The following is a 23791-nucleotide window of genomic DNA, read 5'->3' as shown; positions in this document are numbered from 1 at the left end:
ACATGCTTCTACTGACCATAAGAAAGAAAATGTATGATGCAATTAGTGTTCAGCAGAACATATTCTTTCTCTTCCCCTCTGCCAAGTGTTGTAAAGTTCTAAGTTAACAAGTCTAACCAACTTTTATTGCCATTTCCCCTCCCCCTCTCTCTTACCACCCTGCCCTTGTCAATTAACTGTTGAAGTTATTATTCAGTCCAGAAATTCAAACCCGTCTGAGGCTAACTATTAATCTGAGAGAATGCCGAAGGAGCTGTCTTTCTCTCTCTTGCTCTCTTTTCCTGTTCCTTTTGTCAGCTCAGAGCTGTTAGAGAAAAAGCAATGAAAAATGAACAATTGAGACCTCTACTCTGCCCATCATTACTTAAAGGTACGTGTTGCTTGAGCACTAACTTATTAACTTAAAGGCTGAACTGTGTAAAGTTATATTATAATCTTACAAAATATGATTATTTTTTCAGGCTAGATTGAAGTAAAACCTTTTCACAGTTCCATTTTGACATTTACCTAGTCATTCCTTAATTTAAGAGTTAGTAGTTGAGGAAGCAATTTGTTAAATTAAGCAATCACACAAAGCCACAAATGCACAAATGAATCTCCCATAGCAATGTCCCACTTAAGCTGCTTTGGTGGATATGTTGTACAAATCAAAGATAGCTACATGATGTTTCTTACCTTAATCAGTCATTATAAAAGCTTGGGAAAGGGCTCTTGTGACACAATGGCAGTATCTGTACCCCTAGGCCAAAGATTAGGTTCAAATTGCACTTGCTCCAGAGGTGCACAGGTTGATTAAAACATTCAGAAGTTTGGGACTTCTACTTACAAAGGTGAATACACACGAGGAAGGTTATTTACCTGATACAGTATATCCTAACAATAGCATACTATAGCATTGAATTGCTGCTTCAATTAATCCATAGTGTTCAGCGGAACCTAGATTTTTCTATTATGCTTCATAACTTGTTCTTTAACATTTGCCCCTTTTGAAGTCGAGAAAATCCACATTTATTAGTCTCGTAACCCAGTCCATCAGACACAAAGAATATATATCAAATACTTAACAACAATGATCCATAACATCTGTAAGATGAGCTCAATGCTTCTGCAAATCTGAAAGCAGCTGGGAAAGGTTAATCTCCCATTAGCTGGATTTGTCCCACATTTTAGCATTGATGACCGTCTACCTCTCTTATCTCACATTAATATTTAGTGTGGCAGCTTGAGTTCAGACTATAGTTGCAGAATTAGATTAGATTTCCTACAGTATGGAAACAGGCCCTTCAGCCCAATAAGTCCACACTGACCCTCCAAAGAGTAACCCACCCACACCCATTCCCCTATCCTATATTTACCCCTAACTGATGTACCTAATATTATGGGCAATTTAGCATGGCCAATTCACCTGACCTGCACATCTTTGGTCTGTGGGAGGAAACCGGAGCACCCGGAGGAAATCCGTGCAGGCATGGGGAGAATGTGCAAACTCCACACAGACAGTCAGTCACCTGAGGCAGGAATCGAACCCAGGTCCCTGGTGCTGTGAGGCAGTGCTAACCACTGAGCCACCGTGCCGCCCCCAGACTCCCTGAGAATTCCACACAAACTATCTTGAAGACTGCAGATGATATTTACCTTCTGCAATTCTTCTGGAAGTTTCCTGCTTCCCACTGTAGCTTACCAACTCGTACCGACATCCTTATGTATAAACAGAAAAAAACCTCCTGTTGCTGTTTCCAAATCATCTTCATCAGTATATTGACTCTGTAATTCCATTCCTGACCTCTGTTAAACTTTTACTCAATACATCCAGGCCCTCTGTTGCTTTGACTAGTCTCTATTCAATCCTTATTTTGATGCTGTAAAAATGCCAAGAGTGGGAGTACAAGTCATAGAGTCATACAGTCATAAAGATATACAGCACGGAAACAGACCCTTCGGTCCAACTCATCCATACTGACCAGATATCTCAACCTGATCTAGTCCCACCTGCCAGCACCCGGCCCATATCCCTCCAAATCCTTCCTATTCATGTACCCATCCAGATGCCTTTTAAATGTTGCAATTGTACCAGCCTCCACCACTTCCTCTGGCAGCTCATTCTATACACATACCACCCTCTGTGTGAAAAAGTTACTCCTTAGATCACTATTAATTTTTTTCCCCTCTCACCCTAAACCTATGTCCTCTAGTTCTGGACTCCCCCAACCCAGGAAAAAGACCTTGTCTATTTATTCTGTCCATGCCCCTCATGATTTTGTAACTCTCTATGAGGTCACCCCTCAGCCTCCGATGCTCCAGGGAAAACAGCCCCAGCCTATTCAACCTCTCCATATCGCTCAAATCCTCCAGCCCTGGCAACATCCTTGTAAATCGTTTCCGAACCCTTTCAGGTTTCACAATATCTTTCCGATAGGAAGGAGACCAGAATTCCAACAGTGGCCTAACCAATGTCCTGTAACCAATGTCCTGCAACATGACCTCCCAACTCCTGTACTCAATAAGCAAAAACTGAAGGCAGAATTTTATGAGTATGTTTCCCTTAGTGTACCATAGATGGCAATGTATATGTCAAAATAATGTTTAAGACAGCCCTGTTTGAGTCAAAAAATCATGTCTTTGCATATACTTGGTGGATTAGTTGACCTCCCTTTGTAGCTATGACATAGTACATTTACTTCAGGCAGCCTCAAGTTTTCGCTCCACAAATGCATGTTTAATTTCAAGTGCCTTATATCTGGCTGCAGGAGATATAGACTGTGTTAGGAAGATTGTGGGAGTTTAAGCCATGTACACACAGAGGAAAGCATGAATGGCACACAACAAAGAGAAATGAGTCTGGTTTGAAGCCGACCATTGCAATATTTGGTAACTTGTCAAATAACTGTGTTGCAATAAGGGAATTTGGTATTCGTGGAAAATTGACATGAAAGTGAAAGAAGAAATCCAACTGAAGAAGAAGCTGAAGACCATATGTGCCATGAGAACAGGAATCATATATCAGCGGCACAGTGGCTCAATGGCTCAGAGGTTAGTATGCTGCCTCACAGCACTAGGGACTCAGGCTTGATTCCAGCCTTGAATGAGTGCCTGTGTGGAGTTTGCATATTCTCCCTGGGTCTGTGTGGGTTTCCATCAGGTGCCCCAACTTCTTTTCACAGTCCAAAGATGGTCATGCCAAATGTGGGATTACAGGGGCACGGTGAGAGGCTGCTCTTTGGAGGATCGGTGCAGACTTGATCAGCCAAATGGCCTCTTTCTGCACTGCAGGAATTCAATGATTCTGGAAGAATTTGTCCTAGAAATCCAGAAAGACAATACACACAAACATATACATTTAAGTGGATGGAATCAAACATTGAATCCAAGAAAGGATTTTAGAGCAATAGTTTATTGGTATCATTACTTCATTAAGCTAATGAAGTGTTGCTGCAGATGATTAAGGTTGCACAGACACTATCCAGATCTTGATGCTAAATGATCAATTTCCGTGATTCATTGTTTGACAGCACTAATTATGTCACATTGGCAACATTGATAAAATACTCAGGAACTTCAATATGCCCAGCTCCTGAAGTATGGAGTGGAAAAGTTCAAAAACAGTTTTAGTGAAAGACACAAGACAAGGTTTACAACGTTACTAACCTGCATACTCAACAGAACGATGTTAAAGCCCGTGGTAATTTCCAAATGTAATGTCATACCAAAATCAAGTTCCCTGTAGGAGATTTTGCACATGTTCATGATAGTGGTTGGGTGAGGATGGAGTGAAAGTGTGGACCAATTATGTGTGGAATATGTGTCTTGATGGTCTGCACAAAGAATGCCATTTTTTCGAGTCAATGAAATCAAGAGGCACTGTGAAGAAATACCACCCACATTGCAGTTATCCCACGAGGTGTCATATCTGCGGTTTAATTTTTGAATGTATGCCTGAACAATCCATACAAGGATCATGTTTGCACTGAATGGAATGAATAATAGTTGACAAAATACAGAGGGAGATATTTGTACTGTTTGCTAGATGGTTTTGTAAACAAATCGTGAATGATATTCAAGCAGAAGAAAATCATCTTTTCATTCAAAAAATGTTTAAAATCTAATATCTCGAGAGAGAGAGATGACTTATTTGCGAGGATGATTTTAAAATGAAAGCATTAAAGCTGATGTGATAGCAATAGTTACAAAGGATGAGCAAGGTGAACTCTGAGTTGGGAAGTGTATCTGTTAGATTTTAAAACACTTTGATTGTGGCTAGAGTTTTCTTTTTCAGAATTTATACATTCAATAAACCTTGCCGCATGCTTAGCTTTATTCTCCTGTCATTAACCTTGCAGTTACTCTCTCTTATAGCCTTTTGAGTATCTGTTAGGAGAATTATGAATCCCCTTACATTTGCAGGATCTCTCCTCCATCTATGTGTGTTACCAAGACCTCTACTTTACTGTCAGAAAGCAATGGTGCACTCTCTATCACATGTTCAACCATTCCTCAAACTAGTAGAGTCAGGTTGCAAATGACTCTCACTACATCCCACAGTCAGAATGCACTATGTAGGAAGAAGGTGTTGTAGAAAGGTGAAGAGGTTTAGAGAGGGCATTCATATATCAAAACTTCCGGATCTGAATGTCATGGTGAAACAATTGAGAGTGGGCTTGCCCAACCATCCACACCTGAAGGAGCACAGAGAAAATGAAAGGGTGTTGGGCTGGAAAGGTTTAAGAAACAGGGATGAATGAGGCTGTAGAGGGATTTGGAAACTGTGTTGAGAATTTCAAAACTGATGTGCTGCTAGGCCAAGAACCAATGTAGGTTATAGGGCACCGGAGTGGTGTGTGAACAGGTTGTGGTTTGAGGAGAGATAGAGGCAAAAAGAGTTTTGGATGCACTCAGATCTATGGAGGATGGAAAGTAAATGGTTGGCAGGAGAACATGGAAGGGGTCACATGTAGAGGCAACAAAGACATAGATGAAGGGTTCAGCAGCAGATGTGCTGAGAAGACGGGGAGGTGGATGGCATTCACCCAGAAGTGAAATGGACCAGCTTTGGTAATGGGGAGGATATTGGTCGGAAACTCTGCTCAGGGTCGAATCGTTTACCAATGTTGTGACATTCGGCTTCAGCCACAACAGTGACCAGGAACAGGGATGGTCTTGGTGATGGGGAGGCATAATTGGTCCTCCTGACATGGAGGAAGCTGCTCATGCGATCCTGAAATCAAACAAACAGCATAATAATAAATCAATTAAATAATCTGATGCTGGAAATCAGAAACAACAAACAGAACTTGCTGGAGAAACTCAGCAGGCCTGGGAGCACCTGGAGAGAGAAAATGGAGACAACATTTTGCCTCCAGTAAAGAGATCAATCTGAGGCTGGTACAGTTGAAAACAGAAGCGAGTCAAACAGGCGGGGACAAGGTAGGACTAATAAATTAAACTGCATTTATTTCAATGCAAGGGGCCTAACAGGGAAGGCAGATGAACTCAGGGCATGGTTAGGAACATGGGACTGGGATATCATAGAAATTATAGAAACATGGCTCAGGGATGGGCAGGACTGGCAGCTTAATGTTCCAGGATACAAATGCTACAGGAAAGATAGAAAGTGCGGCAAGAGAGGAGGGGGAGTGGCATTTTTGATAAGGGATAGCATTACAGCTGTGCTGAGGGAGGATATTCCTGGAAATACATCCAGGGGATTTATTTGGGTGAAACTGAGAAATAAGAAAGGGATGATCACCCTATTGGGATTGTATTATAGACCCCCTAATAGTCAGAGGGAAATTGAGAAACAAACTTGTAAGGAGATCTCAGCTGTCTGTAAGAATAATAGGGTGGTTATGGTAGGGGATTTTAACTTTCCGAACATAGACTGGGACTGCCATAGTGTTAAAGGTTTAGATGGAGAGGAATTTGTTAAGTGCGTACAAGACAATTTTCTGATTCAGTATGTGGGTGTACCTACTAGAGAAAGTGCAAAACTTGACCTACTCTTGGGAAATAAGGCAGGGCGGGTGACTGAGGTGTCAGTGGGGGAGCACTTTGGGGCCAGCGACCATAATTCTATTAGATTTAAAATAGTGATGGAAAAGGATAGACCAGATCTAAAAGTTGAAGTTCTAAATTGGAGAAAGGCCAATTTTGACGGTATTAGGCAAGAACTTTCGAAAGCTGATTGGGGCAGATGTTCGCAGGTAAAGGGACTGCTGGAAAATGGGAAGCCTTCAGAAATGAGATAACGAGAATCCAGAAAAAGTATATTCCTGTCAGGGTGAAAGGGAAGACTGGTAGGTACAGGGAATGCTGGATGACAAAAGAAATTGAGGGTTTGGTTAAGAAAAAGAAGGAAGCATAAGTAAGGTATAGACAGGATAGATCTAGTGAATCCTTAGAAGAGTATAAAGGAAGTAGGAGTATACTTAAGAGGGAAATCAGGAGGGCAAAAAGGGGACATGACATAGCTTTGGCAAATAGAATGAAGGAGAATCCAAAGGGTTTTTACAAATATATTAAGGACAAAAGGGAACTAGGGAGAAAATAGGGCCCCTCAAAGATCAGCAAGGCGGCCTTTGTGTAGAGCCACAGAAAATGGTGGAGATACTAAATGAATATTTTGCATCAGTATTTACTGTGGAAAAGGATATGGAAGATATAGACTGTAGGGAAATAGATAGTGACATCTTGCAAAATGTCCAGATTACAGAGGAGGAAGTGCTGGATGTCTTGAAACGAGTAAAGATGGATAAATCCCCAGGACCTGATCAGGTGTACCTGAGAACTCTAATGGAAGGTAGAGAAGTAATTGCTAGGCCTCTTGCTGAGATATTTGTATCATCGATAGTCACAGGTGAGGTGCCGGAAGACTGGAGGTTAGCAAATGTGGTAGCACGCTTTAAGAAGGGCGGTAAAGACAAGCCAGGGAACTATAGACCGGTGAGCCTGATGTTGGTGGTGGACAAGTTGTTGGAGGGAATCCTGAGGGACAGGATGCACATGTATTTGGAAAGGGACTGATTAGGGATAGTTAACATGGCTTTGTGCGTGGGAAGTCATGTCTCACAAACTTGATTGAGTTTTTTGAAGAAGTAGCAAAGAAGATTGATGAGGGCAGAGCAGTAGATGTGATCTATATGGACTTCAGTAAGGCGTTCTACAAGGTTCCCCGTGGGAGACTGGTTAGCAAGGTTATATCTCATGGAATACAGGGAGAACTAGCCATTTGGATGCAGAACTGGCTCAAAGATAGAAGACAGAGGGTAGTGGTGGAGGGTTGTTTTTCAGACTGGAGGCCTGTGACCAGTGGAGTGCCACAAGGATCAGTGCTGTGTCCTCTACTTTTTGTCATTTACATAAATGATTTGGATGCAAGCATAAGAAGTACAGTTAGTAAGTTTGCAGATGACACCAAAATTGGAGGTGTAGTGGGCAGCGAAGAGGGTTACCTCAGATTACAACAGGATCTGGACCAGATGGGCCAATGAGCTGAGAAGTGGCAGATGGAGTTTAATTCAGATAAATGCAAGGTGCTGCATTTTGGGAAAGCAAATCTTAGCAGTACTTGTACACTTAATGGTAAGGTCCTAGGGAGTGTTGCTGAACAAAGAGACCTTGGAGTGCAGGTTCATAGCTCCTTGAAAGTGGAGTCGCAGGTAGATAGGATAGTGAAGAAGGCGTTTGGTATGCTTTTCTTTATTGGTCAGAGCATTGAGTACAGGAGTTGGGAGGTCATGTTGTGGCTGTACAGGACATTGGTTAGGCCACTGTTGGAATATTGTGTGTAATTCTGGTCTCCTTCCTATTGGAAAGATGTTGTGAAACTTGAAAGGATTCAGAAAAGATTTACAAGCATGTTGCCAGGGTTGGAGGATTTGAGCTATAGGGAAAGGCTGAACAGGCTGGGGCTGTTTCCCTGGAGTGTTGGAGGCTGAGGGGTGACCTTACAGAGGTTTATAAAATCATGGGGGCATGGATAGGGTAAATAGGCAAAGTCTTTTCCCTGGGGTGGGGGAGTCCAGAACTAGAGGGCATAGGTTTAGGGTGAGAGGGGAAAGATATAAAAGAGACCTAAGGGGCAACTTTTTCACACAGAGGGTGGTACTGGTATGGAATGAGCTGTCAGAAGAAGTGGTGGAGGCTGGTACAATTGCAACATTTAAGAGGCATTTGGATGGGTATATAAATAGGAAGGATTTGGAGGGATATGGGCCGGGTGCTGGCAGGTGGGACTAGATTGGGTTGGGATATCTAGTCAGCACGGTCAGGTTAGACCGAAGGGTCTGTTTCTATGTTGTACATCTCTATAACTCTATGACCCTTCTTCAGAACTGATGGAAGAGGTGCTTTTCATGCTGACAACATGGAATGTGGGGTGGGAGTGGGGCTAAAGGAGTAAGTGATAGGGAGAGATGGAGCCCACAGGGAAACAAAGACAATTAGGTAGATAGAGGGTTTTGTAAAGGTACACCAGAGAGAAAGAAGAGCTGATAATGGTGACCATATATACAAATAGATTAGCTGTGCTGAAAGAAGCTCATGTCAAAGTGGGGCCCGGGTTATGGGAGTGGGTAAAGGACATGAAAGAAGGTGCTCAGGCACCAACATTGTTGAACTTGATATTTAGTCCTGAAGGCCACAGGGTCCTCAAGTGGAAAGTGAGGTGTTGTTCTTCCAGCTTGCACTGAGCTTCACTGCAGCAAGCCTGAGGCAGAGGCTTGGCCAGGGAACAGGGTGATATGTCCACGTGGCAGGGAATTGGAAACTCAAGGTCTTTATTGTGGTCAGAATGTAGATATTCTGCAAAATAGTCACCCAGTCTACACCTTGCTTCCCCAATGTAGAGGAGACCACCTAGTGAGCAGTGAGTACAATAGACTAAGTTGAGTGAAGTGCAGGAAGGTGTGTCTGGAGCCTTGGATGGTGACGGTGGTGGGGTATATGGGCAGGTGCTGTACTTTCTGTGATTGCCGTGAGGGTGTGGGGGTGGGGCTCTGGGGGGAGAATTGCTAGAAGCTGTCCTGGAGGAACTGTTCTGTGCAGAATGCTGATGAGGGAGGGGAGAGAATATGTGTCTAGTGGTAACAACCCACAAGAGGTAGCAGCAATGGTAACTTATGAGCCTTTGGATTTGATGTAGATGGGATGGTAAGTGAGGACTGGGGGACCCTAACAATGTTGTAGGAAGAAGGGGAAGGGGAGCTGGCCAAATTGCAGGAGTTGGATTGGATTTGCCTGAGGGCTCTATCAACTACATTGGGAATCCTCGAATGAGGAGAAAGGTGAACATTTCTGAGGCAGCATCATCAGAACAGCTATGACAAAAATGTAGAAACTGGGAGAATGGGATGGAATCCTTACTCGAAGCAGGGTGTGGTGATGTATATTCCAGGTAATAGTGGGGATCAGTGGGTTTTTGGTGGATGTCAGTGGGTATCGATCCCCAGAAATGAAAACAGAGATGTTGAGGAAGGGAAAGGGAGTGTCAGAGATGGATCAGCTGAAGGTGAGAGCAGAGTGGAAAATTGAAGAGAAATTGATAAGTTTTTCCAATTCTGGATCAGAGAGGGAAGCAGTTCCGATGATGTTATCAGTGTATCGGAGAGAGTTGTCGGGAGGGATCATATCTTTGACCCGAAGAAAGTGAGAAGAATCAAGAAGAGACATTTTTCAAAGTGACGATGAGCTCGGCAAGGCGGGGGAGAGTGCTGGTGGATGGGGACGGTTCAGGCCTTTTATCCAGAAAGAAGCAGAGAGCCCAGAGACCATCCTGATGGGGGATAGATGTGTCAAAGGATTGCATGTCCATGGTGAAGAGAAGGCAGCAGGAACCCATGAATTGTAAATTCTGAAACTGATGTAAAGTGTCAGAGATATCATGGATGTAAGTGGGAGGGGACTGGACAAGGGGAGAAAAATCCGAGTGGAGGTGAGAAGAGATGGGTACCATGGAGCAGGAACTGTGAGAAATAATGGGTCTGTCGTGCAATCCTGTTTGTGGATTTTGGGAAGCAGGTAGAAGCGAGCTGCATAGGGGTTGGGGGGCTGATGAGCTTGTAGGCTGCCATCCCTAGAGAGATGCGATTAGTGACTTTTGTGGACGCAATGGCCTGATATTCTATGTTGGTGTCATGGTCCAAGGGGAGATAGGAGGAGGTATCTGAGAGCTGGTGCTCAGCATCTGCAATGTAGAGGTCACTTTGCCAGAATACAACAGCACCACCCTTATCAGGAGGCTTAGTAACAAAGTCAGGGTTAGATCCAAGGACATGTGATGCAGTCAGTTCAGAGGGAGATTGATTGGAATGGGTAAGGGGGAGCAGAGAAATTAAGGTGACCAATGTCACATCAATAGTTCTCAATAAACAGATCAAGTGCAGGTAAAAAGCCAGATGTAAGGGTCCAGGTGGAAGGAGAGCATTGGAGCTGGGTAAAGGCATCTCTGGCATGGGAAGATGTCTCTTGTCCAAAGAAAAGAAGACGACCGAAGAAGAATTCAAATTATGAGGTGCCCAAAGTTCACTGAGGTGGGGGCACAGAGGGATAAAACAAAGACCTTTGCTGAGTGCAGAACATCCAGCATCAGAGAGCAGAATATCAGAAGGGATACTAAAGAAGGTGGGGTTGGGAGACACAATGGAGTCAGAGGGAAGGGGAAGGGAGGAAGGTTACGGAGGGGCGTGGGTATCTCTTACTGTTGCAACTTGCGTTCATTAATGCCTGAAAGGCAAAGGAAAAGATATTTGTTGGCATGTCAAATAAGCTGGAGGATGAAGTGGAACTGGGGAACAACACAGCTTTGAGCCAGCATAAGGTGGTGCTGATGGAGAGCAAGGTGTGCAAATGGCAACGCTAGGCACTGAGTGTGGATCTCAGGATGTGGTAAGAATAGCTCTCTGAGGAACATTGTACATCATGGAGATACCTGTGATCTTGGGTGAATTCAAAACATGAAGGATAAAATTTTGCTTGGAATTCATATGGGGTGAGCGTGAGCCAGAGGCAGTCACTGTGGAATGAGATGTGGCTGTGGAGGGGAATTTTGGAATAAAGCTTGTCAAACACTAGGAGCAACAACAAAACTAATGATGGGGACTGAGAAAGATTAGAATTGAAATCCTGTCAGAGAGAGAAAAACAGAACTTCTTCAAGGTGGGCCTATCTTGAAGAGATGTGACAGTGAGCTAAATAAAAGAAAGAACTACAGTTGCTGGATACATTTCGAATGCTGCATAATAAATCAGTTGAAGTTAAGAGTTTCAAAAGACCCCATGGTGAGATACAATTTTACTGTCTGCAAATGATTGTTGGCAAGGAACAAAATGCAGATAAGCAGTAGGAAGTGGGCAAAGATTAATCTTTAGAGAACTCTGGCAGAGGTCATTTATAAACGTTGAAAGTATTTTACCCACAATGGGAATCACATTTAAAAATGTGAATCTGTAAGCATACATTTTTAGTTGGTAATGCAAAAAAAAAATCACAACCTGATCTCCTGTTGGACTCCGGTTGATCACTGAAGATGTACACATTCATCGTTTAAAATATAGGCATTGACTGCAGGAAATGATTGGCAGGACTATAGTGGGTGTGTCCTATTTTAATCAGGTCAGTGTTGAAATAACTGTGCAGAGGCCAGTGACCAGTCACTATATCATCCTTTAGTTACTTGTGCACAGAATGCTGGCTATGGCCAGACCTTTGCTGAGTGCAGAATGTAAGAAGGGATACGAAAGAAGGTGGGGTTGGGAGACACAATGGAGTCAGAGGGAAGGGGAAGGGAGGAAGTAGTTCTTTCTTTTGTTTAACTCACTGTCACATCTCTTCAGTGCTGTTAGGAAGTTACAATTTGGGGCTCCCTGCTAATAAAATTACTCCCAATCAATAAAAGCACTAACGGCAGGACTGCACACCGAGATCGTTATTATGAGCAGTCAGCATGAAACCCTTTTGCTGCTTGCATTTACAAACAACAGGTTAACGACATATTCCAATCACTGTGCCGACTTTCAGTCACCATCCGAATAAGTCCATGTTGCAACTTGCTGCTTTTGCAATTATTAGCAAAAGGCAAGCCTGCAAGTTAAATTTTGTGCCAGTTTAGCTTTAAACGGGTTAATCTAACTCAAGTTATCTTGTGTTTTACGGCCCAAGTTTAGAAAGGAAGCAAATTGAGTTTTTATAGGCTTGGCGTCTGCAGTCAGCAGTGCAATGTAGACACTAACCATTGAGTTTGAAGAGAGCAGCCCACAGATATCTAGCAAGATCAGCAGTGTGGATTACATCATTCCGGACATTAATTTAACTGTAGTGCCAGTTATAGGGGATATCTGGCACCCAGCAACAATAATGTCATCAACTGGCTATGCATCCAAATGTACTGAAGAATTTTCACAGAGCAAACCATAAATTAACTGGCAGGCTTTACCATTCACAACCAAGATTTCTAAGTACACATGGGATTAAGAGAGAAGCTAAAATATCATTCAATTTTTTTTCAACATATGTTAATTTAAAAGTCTGTGAATATTTTAGTATGGAATGGAGACGTTTAGCATTCCACAAATATTTAATTAGGTTTTCAGGGTCAGAGACATCATTCAGAACTATTTATAACATGGTTTTCGGCTAATAACATGGCTAGTCTCTATCCAACAAGAAGAGAAACTTTCTTGGGCTTTTACAACAGGTAGGAACTTCAACATCACACCCTCTAGAGGAGTAAGGAATTAATGACAATAGCTTCTGGATTTCTGCACTTAATTGTGATGATGCCAGACATTTCTGACACTGTCACAGAGTAAAGATGGCAAATGATGTCAATTTTTACACTGTTATGATCCCCAAAAGCCAGGCCAAGGTATCTGTAAACTCAGGATATATGGGTGCACTCTGTGAAAGTTGTTCACAGCTCCAGAACCTTCATACCTCCACTTGGTAAACTCTGAATGAAAGATGGACAATAATTTTCCAAATCTTCACCCTGAAAGACAAGCTTAAAATACTTTATATTTACACAAAGTTTGTTGAGTAAATGCACTTAAATCTACCATGGGTTTGAGACATTTTGCATAATGTAACCCAAGAATTCTGCAAAGTTCCTGCAAAGGCTGTGAAAAAATTACTTAATTGTGTTGGCTGTCCTAATTTCTCTCTCTCTCTCTCTCTCTCTCTATGTCATTCTTTTAGTGAAAATGAACTGGCAATGAAATTCTTTGGCACTGGATCAAGCCACTAGGTGGAGAACTTCACTATAGTGAGATGGTCCACTTTGAAAGAAAGGGGAGACTTAATGACTTTTTTCCCTTGGCTAACTCTAAGGAACTGTCCTGTCATGTGATTGATAACCAAAGTCACTGAGAAGTTCCTTGTCTTGATATGTGATGAAGATGGCTAAGTATCAGTTAAAGTCCTTTTTTGGACAGATATCAGCTTCTGATGTTAATGTTTCTGATCCATGTTAATCCATGTTTGGGATTTTAATCTATTTCTTTTTTTTCTTTAATCAGTTTTCAATAATAGCACTGCTATTGTCTTCTAAATGCTAAATCCTTTCCTGCATTTCCCTTGAAACAATATTTAAAAGTTTGCTTTTTCCTAGGTAAATCACATGATACGTTACTTGGATTTCATGAGTTACTGTCCATTTTACCATGAAACCATTGCAAACTGATTATAAAATAGTACCTTAATTATCCTGTTTTAAAATAGACATGCCATGAGACTAGTCCACCTCTTATAAATAGGACTAACTATTCCAAACCATTTTTCTCAATTTCTCATTCAACCTGAACCTTCACTCCCCATCTACCCCATTCACAAAATTTTGATCATTTGTGGAAGCTTTGAAATGTACCCAGGTTCAGCTAGAAATTTAAAGAATCGGTTTACTATCACAGGATAAATCTTTGTACTACTTTAAAGGATCAGTCAAGACTTCTTTTTAAAGATTCAGAGAGCTTTATCAACCATTTTGCTTTGCACTGAATACCAAGATTTTCAAATATAAATATTGAATGGGAATCATTTTAGCTCAGTTGCCTGGATTGTTGGTTTACAGAACAGTGTGATGCCAACAGTGTGAGTTCAATTCCTATCACAGGTTTGAGGTTACCATAAAGGATTCTCATCCTCATCCCTTGCCTGAGGTCTGGTGGCCCTCAGGTTAAATCACCTCAAATGAGAGCAGCTCTTATGGTCCAGTAAGACAATGGTGACACAACATTCTTGAATTGTGTAGAAAAGATAAAGTGAAACCCTTAATCCATTTCTCTTATTTCCCGCAATCAGTGTGTTTTTTGGAAAGGTAGATGTTTGTGGTTCTAAGACCCCAATAACGTGTTGTCAATTAAAAGAGCTAGCAGCAGACCTTTGTGGGTTGAAAAATAAAGAAGATTGTTAACTCACACATTCACCACAAGTCTGATTCAATGTCAATTATTCAGCACTCACACAAACCTTTGCACGCGCACACACACATGAGAAAATGCACTTAATGAGAACAGAAACTACAATAAGTTTAAAATAACTAAATAGTTCACAGTTTATATGATCGTAGAAAATAGCCTTTGCATGTCTGTTGAAAAAGAAAATCTCTTCTGCTCTTGAAATGCAATTTGGAGTTCAGATAGCTGGGGTTAGGTTTCAGGATTACTGAGGGATTTTCTTGAAAAGGTAAATATTCACCAGGTCAGGAATTCAGGTATTTACAGCTTTTCTATCTGGAGATGCAATTTGTTTGCAGGTGGACTTGAATTTTTGAACCAAGCTCAGAAGCTTTTCAACATAACTGCAGAGAACTTAGCTATTTGGCACAATGCTGACCTTTCAGTGTCTTTAACAGAATTGCAGAATTGCGACTGCACAGAAGGAGGCCAATCAGCCTCTCATATCTGCACTAGCCCTCTGACATCTCTTTCAATCTCCATTTATGACTTAATGCCTTTAGTACCTGCTTCCTCCCCATATGCTTGATCATTTGTTTTATTCAAATAATGAATTAATATGCTCCTGAATGTCTTAATTGACTTTGTATCCACCATCCAGCAGACCTCCAGGCCATATCTTCCAGAACTACCCATTGTGTGAAAGTGCTTTTTATCATATCACATTTACTACTTTTTCAGATTACTACAAATCTATTCTGGACTCCTCATAATTTTGAAAAATTCTCACCATTTTCTTAGGCTTCTTCTTTTCAAGGAGAGTAGCCCTGACCTCACCAATCTATCCTCACAACTAAAATTTCTTATCGCCTGAACCATTTTTGAAAATCTCTCCAATCTATTCACACCCTTCCTATAGAATGACACCCAGAACACAATGCTCCAGCTGACAAATATCTCATAACCTCCTTCCTCTTATATACTATGACATTATTAATAAAGTCAAGGATACTATTTGGTTTACTAGCTGCTCTCTCGATTTGTCCTGCCACCATCAGTGATGGTTCACACATATACATCTGAGCCTGTGTGCTCCTGCATATTAAATATGTAGACTTCCTATTTCATATTCTCTGTCGGTGTTTTTTCCTTCCAAAATTACATTGCCTCACATTCTCCACACTGAGCTTCATCTGCTGCCTAACTGCCCATTCTACCAACTTGTCTCTGTCGTTTTGGTTTTACATTGTCTCCTCACTTTCCAATGCTTCCAGGTTGTGTATAGCCTGCATACCAAGATCTAGATCATATGTATCTATAAGGAAATGCAAGGGTCCTAATACTGACCACCGGGTGCTCCCCTAGAAAATCACACTCCAGCTTGAAAAATATCCACTGACCATTACTCTGGTTTACCATTGCTCAGCTAACTTTGTCTCCACTGTGCCACTGCCCTTTTCATCCCATGAACTATAACTTTTGTGATGAGTCCGTTATTTGATGCTGTAGTGAATGTTTTTTCGGCATAGAGAGAATGTGAGGACGGTAAATGCTGGAGAATAAGAGTTGAAAAGTGTGGTGCTGGAAAAGCACAGCAGATCAGGCAGCATCCCAGGAGCAGAAGCAGGAGGGTCAACGTTTCGGGCATAAGCCTTTCGTCAGGAATGGATTTTGAAGGTCTATGCGTACCACATCAACAACATTACATTCAAGTACACATTTTTAAAAAAATTAACTTATTCTCCTAATCAACCTTTTCAGGATATTATTACATCTGGAGCAGGTGGGACTTGAACTGGGGGTCTTGGCTACACTATCATTGCACCATGTATTTTTAACTCCTCAAAAAACTCTGACAAGTTAGTCAACAGGAGTTCCCCTTTAGGAATCCATATAAGATTCATCGTAAAGTTAACCCCCTCATTTCATGTGACTATTTACTCTAACCTGAAGAATTGTTTCTCATAGTTTCCCTGCCACTGAGGTTACACTGATTGATCTGCAATTGCTGTGTTTATCCTCGCAGACTTTCTTGAACAAAGCTGTAATGTCTGTAGTTCTCCAGCCCTCGGCACTTACCCTGCAGGCTTTCTCTGAAGACGTCCCAGGTCTTTTCTGTATCTTGGATAATAAAGGATGTCAGTATCAGAGGGCAGTTTCCGTAACTATATTCAACGACTATTGTCCACCAAAATGGCTTAAAGCTAAATGGTCACTGACATACGACAAGTGGTATGAGCCCAGCTGATGTTACTACCAGACAAGTCAGGTCCCAGAATTGAAATCTAGCTTGGTAGATCATATTTTGTTCCGTGTAACCTGGGTGGTCTTTCAGTGAAGCACCATTATGCCAATCTGCAGATTTGGCTTTAACAATGGAAAAAAGGAAAAGGAAAGAAACATCAGAATAAAATAAAGCATGCTACCTGCCTTGATGTCAAACACTCGACAGAACAAAATCCCATCTACTCCCAACACCATTGCTTTACAAGTGATCAAAATCCAGTAAGTTTTTCTTATTCCTACCAAATCTGAAGGTTATTGTAATTGCTACTTTTCAGTTCTGGTCATGTGAGCTGCAAAGCCTTTTTCTTTGAATCATACTTAATTTTGATTTATTATTGTCACATTTACCTAGGTATAGTGAAAAGTTTTGCTTTGCATGCAGTATAAGCAGATCATGCTATACAAAATGCATAAGGGTATGCACAGAGAGAGGAATACAATGTTAGGGCTGCAGAAAAGGTGCACAAAGAGTGAGGTCAATATTAAATTTGAAATTTGAGTGGTCCATTCAGAAGTCTAATAACAGCAGAGGGGAAACTGTTCTTGAATCTACATCTAAGACTTTCTCAAGTTTGAATACCTAATGGAAATTTGTAACTTCTGGTATGGAAATTTTTACAAACCAAAACCCTTATATTGAAGTAACTTATTCCCTTAACTATACTAAACAAGCTCCTTTTTTTATGATAAGCTATTCATGCATCTAATTTTAGTCAGGTATCTTTCAAATGGTGACCAAAAACATTTAACTAAATTAGAAAAACACTTACTCATCTTAGCTTCTAAAAAGCTCATGGTCTAATGTTTTTCATTCTTCTGTTGTAAAACCGACACCATAAACAAACTTCCAATAGCTCTTCAAGAGGATTTCAGTCATCTGCAGTCTGACACACACTGGTTCAAAATCATGATTCCAAAGAAACTAACCAAGTTAAATATTAAACCTTTTTATCCAAGTAGGCCAAATGTATATGTCACTAGTTTGAAGTCCAAACCCTAAAAAGTATTGTATTAAAATATTTCCTCACATACAAGATGGGTAATGGTCTTTCACACTTATTTTGTGGTTGACTTTTTTTTTTCAGTTTCCTTTTGTGAAACATTGCTCTGGAGATGAGAAGCCCAGAGATCTAGAGCCACATAAAATGGCCACACATATCGGTAATCTTGATACATCCAGTTCAAACAGAGGACCCCACTCAAGGTGATTCAGATTGAACTTTTCAAAAGACTAAGATCGCATTAGATTAGATTACATTAGATTAGATTAGATTACATTACAGTGTGGAAACAGGCCCTTCGGCCCAACAAGTCCACACCGCCCCGCCGAAGCGCAACCCACCCATACCCCTACATTTACCCCTTACTTAACACTACGGGCAATTTAGCATGGCCAATTCACCTGACCTGCACATATTTGGACTGTGGGAGGAAACCGGAGCACCCGGAGGAAACCCACGCAGACACGGGGAGAATGTGCAAACTCCACACAGTCAGTCGCCTAAGGCGGGAATTGAACCCGGGTCTCCGGCGCTGTGAGGCAGCAGTGCTAACCACTGTGCCATAAAGTAAAAACCAAAATAACTGTGGATGCTATAAATCAGAAGCGAACACAGAAGTTGCTGGAAAGGCTCAGCAGGTCTGGTAGCATCTGTGAAGAAGGGTCACTGGACCCAAAGCATTTTCTCTTCACAGATGCTGCCAGACCCTTTGAGCTTTTCCAGCACCTTCAGTTTTTGTGTGTGTTGGTAGTCAATGTTGAGGTTGGACAGGTGACCTGATCCTTGTCAGCAATCTAATCATTTTGTGAGTGTCAATTTTAAAAGGGATAAGACAGTTCCAAAAGCTTGCACAGGAACACAATCCATATTTGAAGTTATGAATAGGACAGGCATTCATTATGCATGATGGTTATGAAGGCGAGGATGAGGACATAGAAAATATCAAACTGTGGGTTCTCTGTGGGATCCATGCAAAGCAGCTCTTTATTATATGCACACATCCCTTCAGTTCAATCTTCAGGTCCAAAAATCTCTCTCTGAAACTTTTGATGGTTAAATGCTCCTTAAGCTGCATTTCCCTCTGGAACTTAGGCTGCATTTCCATCAGGAGGTCAGCAAATCCTTTTCAGTCAAACATACCTCTGTCATAGAGTCATAGAGATGTACAGCATGGAAACAGACCCTTCGGTCCAATCTGTCCACGCCGACCAGATATCCCAACCCAATCTAGTTCCACCTGTCAGCACCCGGCACATATCCATCCAAACCCTTCCTATTCATATATCCAAATGCCTCTTAAATGTTGCAACCAGCCTTCACCACATCTTCTGGCAGCTCATTCCATATACGTACCACCCTCTGCATGAAAAAGTTGCCCCTTAGGTCTCTTTTATATCTTTCCCTCTCACCCTAAACCTATGCCCTCTAGTTTTGAACTCCGCGATCCCAGGGAAAAGACTTTGTCTATTTATCCTATCCATGCCCCTCATAATTTTGTAAACCTCTATAAGGTTTACAAACCTCCGACGGTCAGGGAAAACAGCCCCAGCCTGTTCAGCCTCTCCCTATAGCTCAAATTCTCCAACCCTGGCAACATCCTTGTAAATCTTTTCTGAACCCTTTCAAGTTTCACAACATCTTTCCGATAGGAAGGAGACCAGCATTGCACGCAATATTCCAACAGTGGCCTAACCAATGTCCTGTACAGCCGCAACATGACCTCCTAACTCCTGTACTCAATACTCTGACCAATAAAGGAAAGCATACCAAACGCCTTCTCCACTATCCTATCTACCTGCGACTCCACTTTCAAAGAGCTATGAACCTGCACTCCAAGGTCTCTTTGTTCAGCAACACTCCCAAGGACCATTAAGTGTATAAGTCCTGCTAAGATTTGCTTTCCCAAAACGCAGCACCTCACATTTATCTGAATTAAATTCCATCTGCCACTTCTCAGCTCATTGGCCCATCTGGTACAGATCCTGTTGTAATCTGAGGTAACCCTCTTCACTGTCATCTGCAAACTTACTAACTGTACCTCTTATGCTCGCATCCAAATCATTTATGTAAATGACAAAAAGTAGAGGCCCAGCACTGATCCTTGTGGCACTCCACTGGTCACAGGCCTCCAGTCTGAAAAATAACCCTCCACCACCACCCTCTGTCTTCTACCTTTGAGCCAGTTCTGCATCCAAATGGCTAGTTCTCCTTGTATTCCATGAGATCTAACCTTGCTAATCAGTCTCCCATGGGGAACCTTTTCGAATGCCTTACTGAAGTCCATATAGATCACATCTACTGCTCTGCCCTCATCAATCTTCTTTGTTCGTTCTTCAAAAAACTCAATCAAGCTTGTGAGACATGATTTCCCACGCACAAAGCCATGTTGACTATCTCTAATCAGTCCTTGCCTTTCCAAATACATGTACATCCTGTCCCTCAGGATTCCCTCCAACAACTTGTCCACCACCAACATCAGGCTCACCGGTCTATAGTTCCCTGGCTTGTCTTTTCCACCCTTCTTAAACAGTGGCACCACGTTTGCCAACCTCCAGTGTTCTGGCAACTCACCTGTGACTATCGATGATACAAATATCTCAGCAAGAGGCCCAGCAATCACTTCTCTAGCTTCCCACAGAATTCTAGGGTACACCTGATTGGGTCATGGGGAGTTATCCACCTTTAACCATTTCAAGACATCCAGCACTTCCTCCTCTGTAATCTGGACATTTTGCAAGGTGTCACCATCTATTTCCCTACAGTCTATATCTCCATATCATTTTTCACAGTAAATACTGATGCAAAATATTCATTTAGTATTTCCACCACTTTAGGTTACTCCACACAAAGGCCGCCTTGCTGATCTTTGAGGGGTCCTATTCTCTCCCTAGTTACCCTTTTGTCCTTAATATATTTGTAAAAACCCTTTGGATTCTCCTTAATTCTATTTGCCAAAGCTATGCCATGTTCCCTTTTTGCCCTCCTGATTTCACTCTTAAGTATACTCCTACTTCCTTTACACTCTTTTAAGGATTCACTCGATCTATCCTGTTTATACCTTACGTATGCTTCCTTCTTTTTCTTAACCAAACCCTCAATTTCTTTTGTCATCCAGCATTCCCTATACCTACCAGCCTTTCCTTTCATCCTGACAGGAATATACTTTCTCTGGATTCTCGTTATCACATTTCTGAAGACTTCCCATTTTCCAGCCCTCCCTTTACCTGCGAACATCTGCCTCCAATCAGCTTTCGAAAGTTCTTGCCTAATACCGTCAAAATTGGCCTTTCTCCAATTTAGAACTTCAACTTTTAGATCTGATCTATCCTTTTCCATCACAATTTTAAAACGAATAGAATTATGGTCACTGGCCCCAAAGTGCTCCCCCACTGACACCTCAGTCACCTGCCCTGCCTTATTTCCCAAGAGTAGGTCAAGTTTTGCACCTTCTCTGGTAGGTACATCCACATACTGAATCAGAAAATTTTCTTGTACGCACTTAAGAAATTCCTCTCCATCTAAAGCTTTAACACTATGGCAGTCCCAGTTGATGTTTGGAAAGTTAAAATCCCCGACTATAACTACCCTATTATTCTTACAGGTAGCTGAGATCTCCTTACGTTTGTTTCTCAATTTCCCTCTGACTATTATGGGGTCTATAATACAATCCCAAAAAGGTGATCATCCCTTTCTTATTTCTCAGTTCCACCCAAATAACTTCCCTGGATGTATTTCCAGGAATATCCTCCCTCAGCACAGCTGTAATGCTATCCCTTATCAAAAATGCCACTCCCCCTCCTCTCTTGCCTCCCTTTCTATCCTTCCTGTAGCATTTGTATCCTGGAACATGAAGCTTCCAGTCCTGCCCATCCCTGAGCTATGTTTCTGTAATTGCTATGATATCCCAGTCCCATGTTTCTAACCATGCCCTGAGTTCATCTGCCTTCCCTGTTAGGCCCCTTGCATTGAAATAAATGCAGTTTAATTTATTAGTCCTACCTTGTCCCTGCCTGCCCTGACTGTTTGACTCACTTCTGTTCTCAACTGTACCAGTCTCAGATTGATCTCTTTCCTCACTATCTCCCTGGGTCCCACCCACCCACCTTTCTGGTTTAAATCCTCCCAAGCAGTTCTAGCAAATTTCCCTGCCATTGTATTAGTCCCCTTCCAATTTAGATGCAATTGGTCCTTCTTGTACAGGTCACTTCTACCCCAAAAGAGATTCCAATGATCCAAAAATGTGAATCCTTCTCTCATACACCAGCTCCTCAGCCATGCATTCATCTGCTCTATCCTCCTATTCCTGCCCTCACTAGCTCGTAGCACTGGGAGTAATCCAGATATTACTACCCTTGAGGACCTCCTTTTTAAATTTCTGCCTAACTCTCTGTAATCTCCCTTCAGAATCTCAAACTTTTCCCTTCCTATATTGTTGGTTCCAATGTGTCAATGACCTCTTGCTGGCCCCTCTCCCCCATGAGAACATTCTGCACCCTCTCTGAGACATCCTTGATCCTGGCACCAGGGAAACAACACACCATTCTGCTTTTACTCTGCTGGCCACAGAAACGTCTGTCGATACCTCAGACTACAGCATCCCCTACCACAATTGATCTCTTGGAAGCTGACGTACCCCTCATTGCATTAGAGCCAGTCTCAATACCAGCAACTTGGCTGTTCGTGCTACGTTCCCCTGAGAATCCATCAGCCCCTACATTTTCGAAAACAGCATACCTGTTTGAAATGGGTACATCCACAAAAGACTCCTGCCCTAGATGCCGACCTCTCTTACCCTTCCTGGAGTTAACCCATCTATGTGACTGTATCTGAGACTTTCCCCCTCCTCCTATACTGTTGCTATTGCAAATTCCTCATCGCTTCTATCTGTCTCTCCAACTGATCCATTCGATCTGATAAGATTTGCATCAAACAGCATTTATGGCAGATGTAATCCGCAGTAACCCTTAAACTCTCTTTAAACTCCCATATCTGACAAGAAGTACATATCACTGCAAAGGCCATTTTGCTCCTTCACAATCTACAGACCCAGAAAATTACACTGTCTTATTCCTCTACAAAACACTGCCCCAGGTTAAATTAATAGCTATGGCTTATATTTTAAGTTTAATCAAGAGACTTATCTCCAAAAACATATAATCAAGAAAGAACCCACTATACTCACGACTGCAGCCTTTCTCTTAGACAGTCTTAAAACAACAATTAACTTATCTGATTCTGTATTGTGAACTTCGCCCAAACCGGTTAGTTTTTGAAATTAGTTGTGAATTTCACTGTTTGTTAATTTTCCCAGATGCACTCCGATGTCCAGTGACACATGAATTCAAAAACAGCAAAGACAGTAACTGTGCAGGTTCTCTCACTCTCTCTCTCCTGCACTGTCCTCACCATGTGCTTCCTTTGTCTGCTCTTCTCCCTTTTAAAACTGCTGTTGTTTTGATTTTCTTTTCCAAAGTTCCAAACAATGCAACAGCGTATAAAACAGTAATCGCTGCTCCTGGAATTCGAGGAAATCACCTCCAGCACCTAAAATACCTCAAAAAAAGGAGCAGCTCTTACAGCCAGAAATTTTTCCTGTCCCCCATCTTACACCTGATCTTCCTGTAATTCCTTGTGCTTGACTCTGCCCAGATAATGCCATTCAATATGATTGTGATCGCATGCAAGCAATCTCCATAGTTATTATCACTTAATAACTTTGGTTAAGAAAAATGTCATCAATCTCAGAATTAATATTCATAATTGATTTCACCTCAATTGTCATTTATAGACAGGATTTCCAAACTCCTACCATCTACTCAATTCTGGCATTGCTCGACCAATAGAGTTGCCAGTCAAAGAGTTTGGCAGGTCGCTCTTTAGTATAGGGGAATCACCATTTCATCCTTCATCAGGCATCGATTCTCCTGTTCCTCGAATGCTGCCTGACCTGCTGTGCTTTTCCAGCACCACACTCTCGACTCTGATCTCTAGCATCTACAGTCCTTACTTTGTCCTAGCTCTTTAGTACAGATTCCCTCCAAGAATCAAGTGGAAGCCTTCTTCCAAACAAATTAATGCTGCCCTTGGTTGTTGTGGGATCGCCAGTTTTCTGGTTATTATGCT

General features: G+C 41.9%; 1 protein-coding gene across 3 annotated transcripts in view; it reads left to right on the top strand.

Moving 5' to 3' along the window:
• Positions 1 to 23791, top strand: part of LOC122557111 (uncharacterized) — an 81093-nt gene that overhangs the window by 204 nt on the left and 57098 nt on the right. For 2 of the 3 annotated variants that reach the window (XM_087992181.1, XM_087992180.1), the window contains exon 1: positions 273 to 370. The exons of the other annotated variant lie outside the window; for it this stretch is intronic. In XM_087992181.1, the coding sequence (XP_087848307.1) occupies positions 322 to 370 (49 nt within the window). In that variant the 5' untranslated portion in view covers positions 273 to 321. Of the gene's footprint in view, positions 1 to 272; positions 371 to 23791 lie in introns of those variants that run through there. 3 annotated transcript variants of the gene reach the window in all.

The sequence above is a fragment of the Chiloscyllium plagiosum genome, unplaced genomic scaffold (genome assembly GCF_037043375.1).
Source record: "Chiloscyllium plagiosum isolate Xiang-an unplaced genomic scaffold, Cpla_swu_hap1 HiC_scaffold_11, whole genome shotgun sequence".
Classification (NCBI taxonomy): domain Eukaryota; kingdom Metazoa; phylum Chordata; class Chondrichthyes; order Orectolobiformes; family Hemiscylliidae; genus Chiloscyllium; species Chiloscyllium plagiosum.
The sequence above is the reverse complement of the archived record's forward strand: the minus strand, read 5'-3'. Positions and strand labels throughout refer to the sequence as shown.